General features: G+C 35.8%; 2 protein-coding genes across 3 annotated transcripts; both read left to right on the top strand.

Moving 5' to 3' along the window:
- Positions 1-725: 725 nt before the first annotated feature.
- Positions 726-3,405, top strand: LOC117626049 (V-type proton ATPase subunit e1). 2 transcript variants are annotated; one of them, XM_034357688.1, is made up of 4 exons: positions 726-800; positions 1,006-1,152; positions 2,109-2,156; positions 3,035-3,405. In XM_034357688.1, the coding sequence occupies exons 2-4, from the start codon at positions 1,055-1,057 to the stop codon at positions 3,099-3,101; spliced, it is 213 nt and encodes a 70-aa protein (XP_034213579.1). In that variant the 5' UTR covers positions 726-800; positions 1,006-1,054; the 3' UTR covers positions 3,102-3,405. The 2 variants fall into 2 exon arrangements, with proteins under 2 accessions (XP_034213579.1, XP_034213578.1); XM_034357687.1 differs by having other exon boundaries at positions 738-871.
- A 657-nt stretch (positions 3,406-4,062) lies between these two features.
- On the top strand, positions 4,063-7,580 carry LOC117626048 (cell division protein FtsZ homolog 1, chloroplastic). The gene is made up of 6 exons (XM_034357686.1): positions 4,063-4,460; positions 4,884-4,983; positions 5,196-5,425; positions 6,179-6,346; positions 6,603-6,836; positions 7,222-7,580. The coding sequence occupies exons 1-6, from the start codon at positions 4,200-4,202 to the stop codon at positions 7,489-7,491; spliced, it is 1,263 nt and encodes a 420-aa protein (XP_034213577.1). The 5' UTR covers positions 4,063-4,199; the 3' UTR covers positions 7,492-7,580.
- Positions 7,581-7,650: the final 70 nt, after the last annotated feature.

Below are 7,650 nucleotides of genomic sequence, written 5' to 3'. Positions count from 1 at the left end.
ATGTTCAAGATTAAAGATTTATTTTGTATTGGATATACCTAATTATATAGTAAAAGGACATTTACACTAATTGTATTAGTCAAGCAAAAATGCACAGGTAGTAGGACCTATATACTGCTTCCTTCTGGTCCACAGTTATTAAAGTTTTGGTAGCCTTTGTGGTAAGTTGCTTCGTGTACAAGATTACATGAATGTGACCAACGCAGAAGGGTTGAAGATGTAGCTAAAGCACACCATGAAGAAAAGTCGTTCACACTGTCATTGTTGACAATCCAGAGCCACAATATCTATCCCTCATGTCCACAAACTTTGACGATTTGTGCTTTTTCAAAGTAATTTACCTAATAATTGATATGCAAATCGGGACCCCACCAACCAACACTCATTAATAAGATTGACAAGGTCAAAGAATACACACAACTTCCATACCCACCCACGTAAACCATTATATTTGCCTTTGGGTTCTTAATAGCCCTTTGATTAATGAAAATGTTTAAAGTTCAATAATTTCTTTATATTATTAGACGGATGGATTGAACCCTTCAATACACCTCATGAAGCTCAACGCAGACTCCTCGTTGTCGAAGGTCCATTCAGGTTGGGCTTCCCAACAAACTTTGGACCATGGGCTTCATCAATAAAAACTAAACGTTAATAAGCTCATTTGAAATGGAGTTTTGCACTTTTTGGCCCAAAAGGATATTGGGTTAAATCTTGGGTCCGAGTTTGTTTTCTTTTGAATTAACAAAAAAGCCTCTGTCCTTCGGATGGACCCACGACCCGGCGTTCCAAAATCGAGTGTAAGATCCCCAAATATTTTTCGTTTCTTTTAATTTCTTTTCCCACACTTTCTCGGCAGCCAAACAGGCCGGTAGGGTTTCCATTTCTTGTTTCATTCTGAATTATTTGCCCTTTATTTTTTCTGATCTAGCTAAATTAAATTATTCAAAATTTCAAATCCTAAATCGCATTCAATTTCCTTTTTGTTTCTCTTTTCTATTGTAGAAATTGAACTTTTCTGGTTGTGTGCATCGAGATCGAAGAGAAATCCAACATGGGGTTTTTGGTAACGACCTTAATTTTCCTTGTGATTGGGATCATTGCTTCTCTGTGTACCAGAATTTGCTGCAACCGAGGACCTTCTACTAATTTGTACGTTTCCCCATTATCCAATTTCACTGTTTTCTTTCTCATTTCTTCTTTTATTGTTTTTGGTTGTAGCTCTTAAATATGTTGGGTCTTTTTCTTTATGTACAATATGTGTTTAGCTGCTGAATTTGTTAATTTTAAGATCACACTAGTCTTACAATTTAAGAAATATTTGGTATTGGGGAGCTTAGGATTTGATTCATGTCAATGTGCTTAGATGTTGTTCAATCATACATATGATTAGGGATTTCGCTATTGAATTAGTTGCAGTATTAGGGGACGCGTTTATGCTTTGTTACAAGTTAATTGGTTGAATAACTGCTCATTTATGCTTATATATGACTTTGGAGAATTATGCACTTCTTGTAATGTAAAGAGCTTTTTTATACTGGGGAACTTGTGTGGAAACTGGGTGAATTTGGTTAGTTGGTTCGTTTGCTCTATGTTACAATTAAATGGTTTATCTGTGTGTACTAAGACTCTCGATTGTAGATTCCAACCCATTCATGTGTAGATGTAACTCGAAACCTTCATTCCACCTGGGGCCATCTATAAGCCACTGGCGCAGGGGCTTTCAAGGCCCTTGGCCTCGAATTGTTCAATTCTTAGTTCTTTGTTAAGACATTTTGTTTTGTTGAATATGATTGAATTTATAAAAATACGTAGTCTTATTTTGTTTTGTGAAAATAAAAAATTCAGCTTAATATATTTGCTTTCACAGTTTCTAGTTGATCTTGTATGTTATGTCTGCTTACGAATGTGACAATTCAGAATATCAGTTCGTGAAAGTTTATTGTTCAGCGTCTAAGAGTGGTTTGAGAAAATATGTGGTTTGATTTGGTTATTTTGTCTTGAACGTATTGATACTTTTCTCCTTGTTAATACTTCTTTTTGCTTCCTTATTTATCTAAACTCATGCTTTTCTTGTGCAAAATACTGACCTTTATATTTTTATGCAGGTTCCATCTAACATTGGTTATTACAGCAACAATCTGCTGCTGGATGATGTAAGTTTTTGTGCAAGATGTATATTTTATCTCTTTTTTCTTTCATCGGTATTAAGAAGGTTTTTCATTAATCAATAGGTAGTGGAACATAAATTTGTGCCAAACGTCCTATATAAATTTGTAGTTGTGCATCTTAACGTCCTATATAAATTTGTAGTTGTGCATCTTTGGACTATATTTTTGCTGTCTTGCATCTACGCTGTGCTTTATACATCCCTGTTTGAGTGCAAGAAAAGGGCGTATGGCCCGAAACAAGCAGTTATGCTCAATTATTGGATTATTTCCATTTTGTTCTCACCCTTAATATTTAACGAAGCCTTTGGAAAAACAATGTGTATGTTATATGCTTCACATTGAAAATCCTCCTCCTCGGAGGCCTATAGAGCTTAGCCCATATAGTCATTTGACTCATTGCAACAGCCAATCCACCCCCAGCAGTGACATTGTGTCACATCATGGTGGAGGACTTGTTCCAAGTTCCAAGGGGTAGAGAAAGGAAAAAACTGAATCTTCTTGTTTCAAGTGACATGAAATAAAAAACCCCATGCCTTCCTTGATCCGTTAGACTGCATGAATGTGGTGGCGGCAGTCATGTTGTTACAGTGATAGCTTAGGAAGAGTTTGTCATTGTGCTTGATAGTGCTATTGCCTATGAGGTTAACTTTCTTTCTTTCCTCTCCTGCCTTGATATGAAGATGTAAAGACTCAATTGGGGCCTGTTGAGTTTATGTATTTTCTTATTTTGTTTAATCTGTTACTATGTGGTATTGATGAGTGTTTTTAATCATTATTAATCTTTGATACAATTTCTTAGTGTAATGTCCTTTTCTTTTCACCCTTAATCTTCCTGACATCATTTTATTCTTTGGCGTTGTTAGGTGGGCAATTGTATATCTTGCACAAATGAAACCACTCATAGTTCCTATTCTAAATGAAGGAGAGTGAAGTTCTGTTTCGAAAAGCATAGATTGCCATATTGGTTACGTGCCAATCGGATTATGGATTATCTTCAGAGAACAGCAAGTTTTAGTCCAATTGATTATTTAGCATCTTCTGGTGTTGGATTTGTATGTAAATGTTGGAGTGTCAACTTTGAAATTGTTTGGCATTGTTGCCCTACATCACCTGCTATTAAATGTTATATGTACCCTCATTCATTTAGAATTCACTGTCAGACAGTATGAAAAGTATAAATGTGATTGGAATGGAATAAGTTATAGAGATCGAATGAGCTGACAAGTTTGATTTACTCGTGTTGCCAACTTTAGCCTATGAATGATGCTTTAGGCTTCTGTTATTTTTTTCCTACCCTCCTTTGATTGTCATCTTAGATTTTCAAGTTACCTATGACCAAAAAGAATCCAAATTCCCAATAACCAAAAACCTCTTAATTTATTCCTACATGGTTTTCAATGATCTCAATTTCATACCCAACACATAATTTGAAGATCCTTTTAAAAGAAAACAAGAATTATTTCATAAAATCCACATATTCGAAATCGAGTAATGCTATATTCCCAAAACAGAAGTGAAAAAATCCAAATTATGGGCAGAATTGAGGAAACTGTTATTTTTTTAACTATAGTATTGTTGTTTGAGTTCAGCTTTGCTGTAAAGGTTGGATAAGCATGTTTTGGATGTGATTGTGTTGGCATGGGATTGTAAATTGAAAATTGAGTTTTGTTTAAAAGATAGGTAGATGATGGTTACACTCTCAATTTGTCATTCTATAATTCAAAAGTAATAATTTTATTATATTTTTAAAGCACTCAAAGGGAGGAAAAAAAAAAAAGTAGAAGGAGAAAATGAAAGATGAATTTTGAAAAATAAAATAAAATTTGGCAAAAGAATTAGAGATAAAAGTGTTTTTGGTGCAACAAATTGTGGAGTTGTTTGCTTCTTTTACATTTTTGTTTGTTTTATGCATAAAGTGACCTGGAAATAACTCCGGAAACGAAAACGATGCATTTCTATTTTTGTAAAACCCTAAAAACCCAAAACCCATTTGTAAATCCTTGACTGAGAGAACCAAACACGAAAACGATGGCTACATGGACAAACCCAAACGAGCTAATCTCAACGACGTCGTCGACAATTCCCACAGCATTTCACCACCATAAGGCAGTGCCCTCCTTCAGGACATGCATTTCTCTAAGTAGCAAAAGAAGAAGTGCACTGAAACGGCGATGTTTTGGAGTTGTGAGCTGTTCATTTGCACCCATGGAATCGGCCAAGATTAAGGTGGTTGGGGTTGGTGGCGGTGGCAACAATGCCGTTAATCGCATGATTGGCAGCGGTTTACATGTGGGTTTTCCTTTTACTTTTTCTGGGTCTTTGCTCAAAGTTTGAACTTTTCTCTCTCTGTAACAGGAAAATAGGGTATTTTGTTTGAAGCCCATTTCTTAATGTGCATAAATTTTGCTGTTTATATATCTCAGTTTGTACATTGTTTGTATTTTAAACATGTATCTCTTCTTGGGTTTTTGCAATGTGTTATAATTGCCTTACTGTACAAACCCTCTTCTGTTTCATAGTTGTTAAATAACTTTGATTTTTCTTTTTCTTATTTGTTTCTGGTACTGGATTGGCTTGATTGAGTAACCAACATTAGCATGGCATGGTAATTTAGGCCTAAAAAGGAATTTTCTGAAAGTAGTGTTAGCAATGCCTTGAAGATTACTTGCAATGATTTGATTCCTGATGGTATGTTGCTTATTTTGACATTAGGGTGTTGATTTCTATGCCATAAACACGGATGCTCAAGCACTATTACAGTCTGCTGCCGAGTACCCACTTCAAATTGGAGAGCTTTTGACTCGTGGACTAGGTCGGGCACTCTCCTTTCGATATAGGAAATCTTCATAATTTATGTGGGCGTGTACATTTATATGTCAATTCATGATGTATGTATGAATATAGTTATGTAGCACCACATTTAATATTTGCACCTACATCTGGTGGTGTTTGCAGTATCACGGATCTGAATTTGTTGTATACTCTATGGGGTTCTTTGATTTCAATCATTTGATAGAGATGCAGGTACCGGTGGGAATCCACTTTTGGGGGAGCAAGCAGCTGAGGAATCAAAAGAGGCCATTTCAAATGCTCTGAAGGGCTCAGATCTTGTGTTTATAACAGCTGGTATGGGTGGAGGCACAGGGTCTGGTGCTGCCCCTGTTGTTGCACAGATATCCAAAGAGGCAGGCTATTTGACTGTTGGTGTGGTTACCTATCCTTTCAGCTTTGAAGGGCGTAAAAGATCCTTGCAGGCAGGTGTCAATTTGGTCCTTATTTTTATATCTTACGTTGGCAACTTCATAAGTGCATACGAGGGATCTCTATTAGTAAATACTTGATGCACTTTTCTTGAATTGTATAAAATCAAATGTTTCCTTTCCTAATATGCTTAGATAGTTTATTTATATTATGAGTTTATTACTCACTACTTAGCATACACATCTTCTTAGCCTGTTGTTATGTTGTTTTGAATGTTGTATTCTTTAAAATCATTCTATGAGACTTTCATTTACATTAGTTAAATAATTGATTCAGGGGGTAGCAGAATCAAAAGATCTTCATGTCATCTTGACCAATTTAAAAATCCAAGGAAGTTGATGTGACTGTAGTTCTTCTTTAATGGTGCTTTTGGGCCTTAGGCCGAACTACGATAGTATCCTACTTCCCTATATCTAAATCATAACTGAAAGCTTTTACATTATCTAAAGTTAACTAAACTATTTTCAGTTATTGATTGTTTTTTCCATCCATTATGAGCATTGACGAGAATTCTTACATGCATTCATTGGCGTCAGGATGATGTGTATGCAGGCTCCAAATTTTGACATAAAACCAATATTTCCGTTTATCATTGACATGCATATAGATAAGATTATATGTTTACCAGTATTATGGATTGAAGAGAATTATAAGTTTTTAAATGTTCGGCATTATCTAAATCATAGTGCCACTTTCTTTGTCATCCAAAATTTTAAAAATTGTTGTCTTGTTTTTGCTTCTGTCAGGCATTCGAGGCCATTGACAAGTTGCAGAAGAATGTTGACACTCTTATAGTGATACCCAATGATCGCCTTCTTGATATTGCTGATGAGCAGACACCCCTTCAGGATGCTTTCCTTCTTGCTGATGATGTTTTACGTCAGGGAGTGCAAGGAATTTCCGACATAATCACGGTGAGTACTTTTTTGAGATACTGAAACATATCAGAAGTTCTAATTTATTGACAACTAAATTCAATTAAGCATAGCCTTGCCCTATTAATAGTTATATTATAATCGGTTAAATACATGATGATTTGTGAATAAGAAAGGAGTGAGATGCTGAAACTATTCCAATTATTTTAGAATAGCTTTATTTGTATACTTTTGGATTTGAATCATATAGTCACCATATTCTGATAAATTAAAGTGTTGCTCCCTTTATTTGCAGATACCTGGACTGGTAAATGTGGATTTTGCAGATGTAAAGGCAGTTATGAAAAACTCAGGAACTGCAATGCTTGGAGTAGGGGTTTCCTCCAGCAAAAACCGTGCAGAAGAAGCAGCTGAACAGGCAACTTTGGCTCCTCTGATTGGATCTTCAATTCAATCAGCTACTGGCGTAGTGTATAATATCACTGGAGGAAAGGACATAACCCTGCAGGAAGTCAACAGAGTGTCTCAGGTACACTTCAGTGTTTTATGAATAATTTAATCTCGAAGGCCCTTATAATTTTCTGTTTATTTAAAAATGTAACAAGAGCGTTCAATTTATTGAGAAGTGCATGTTCTTGTATAGATGCTCCTTTCCTCAAAAAGTTTCATGTATTTATGCAACTCTCATCAGTGTATGTGATATAAAATGTCAGTCTTTCCCCCAAAATCTTAAGAGAAAAGGTAATAAGTTCAATATGCTCCTCAATTAGTTTTGCAAATTGTCCTACCTCAGTGTTTTTATTTTTAAAAACGAGGGGAAGTTGTAAATTTTTGTTTGTGGTTGGTGCTGGTGACAGTTTTTTATTTTTCCCTTTCCAGTCTAATGAAGTTTGCATATTAATGTAAATTTTCAGGTTGTGACAAGTTTGGCAGATCCTGCTGCTAACATAATATTTGGAGCTGTTGTGGATGACCGCTACAATGGAGAGATCCATGTGACTATTATTGCAACAGGCTTTTCACAGTCGTTTCAGAAGACACTGCTAACAGACCCCAAGGCAGCAAAGCTGTTGGACAAAGTAGCAGGGGGTCAAGAAAGCAGGGGAATTCCCCTTCCCCTGAAGTCCTCAACCTTGCCACCCAGCAGTTCATCAAAGCCATCTCCCAGAAAGCTTTTCTTTTAAATCAGTTTGTTGTTTTTTAGTCTCTTGTGCATTTTGCCTTGTAATGATATTGAAGATCCGATTTATGAAATGTCGTTACTTTTTATCCATTGTCCTTGTCAAGATTTAGCGCGAATAATAAACCTTTTTAAGAAACGCAACTAGTGACTATAAGGTGAC

Source organism: Prunus dulcis, chromosome 4, assembly GCF_902201215.1.
Source record: "Prunus dulcis chromosome 4, ALMONDv2, whole genome shotgun sequence".
Taxonomy (NCBI): Eukaryota; Viridiplantae; Streptophyta; class Magnoliopsida; order Rosales; family Rosaceae; genus Prunus; species Prunus dulcis.
This window is presented reverse-complemented; position numbering and strand designations above follow the sequence as displayed.

Bases quoted from the DNA above. Each gene is read 5' to 3' on its own strand.
- LOC117626049 (XM_034357688.1), top strand. From the start codon at position 1,055: ATGGGGTTTTTGGTAACGACCTTAATTTTCCTTGTGATTGGGATCATT. The intron at 1,153-2,108 runs GTACGTTTCCCC...ATTTTTATGCAG, and splicing joins CGAGGACCTTCTACTAATTT to GTTCCATCTAACATTGGTTA. The intron at 2,157-3,034 runs GTAAGTTTTTGT...TGGCGTTGTTAG, and splicing joins ACAATCTGCTGCTGGATGAT to GTGGGCAATTGTATATCTTG.
- LOC117626048 (XM_034357686.1), top strand. From the start codon at position 4,200: ATGGCTACATGGACAAACCCAAACGAGCTAATCTCAACGACGTCGTCG. The intron at 4,984-5,195 runs GTCGGGCACTCT...ATAGAGATGCAG, and splicing joins GCTTTTGACTCGTGGACTAG to GTACCGGTGGGAATCCACTT. The intron at 6,837-7,221 runs GTACACTTCAGT...GTAAATTTTCAG, and splicing joins AAGTCAACAGAGTGTCTCAG to GTTGTGACAAGTTTGGCAGA.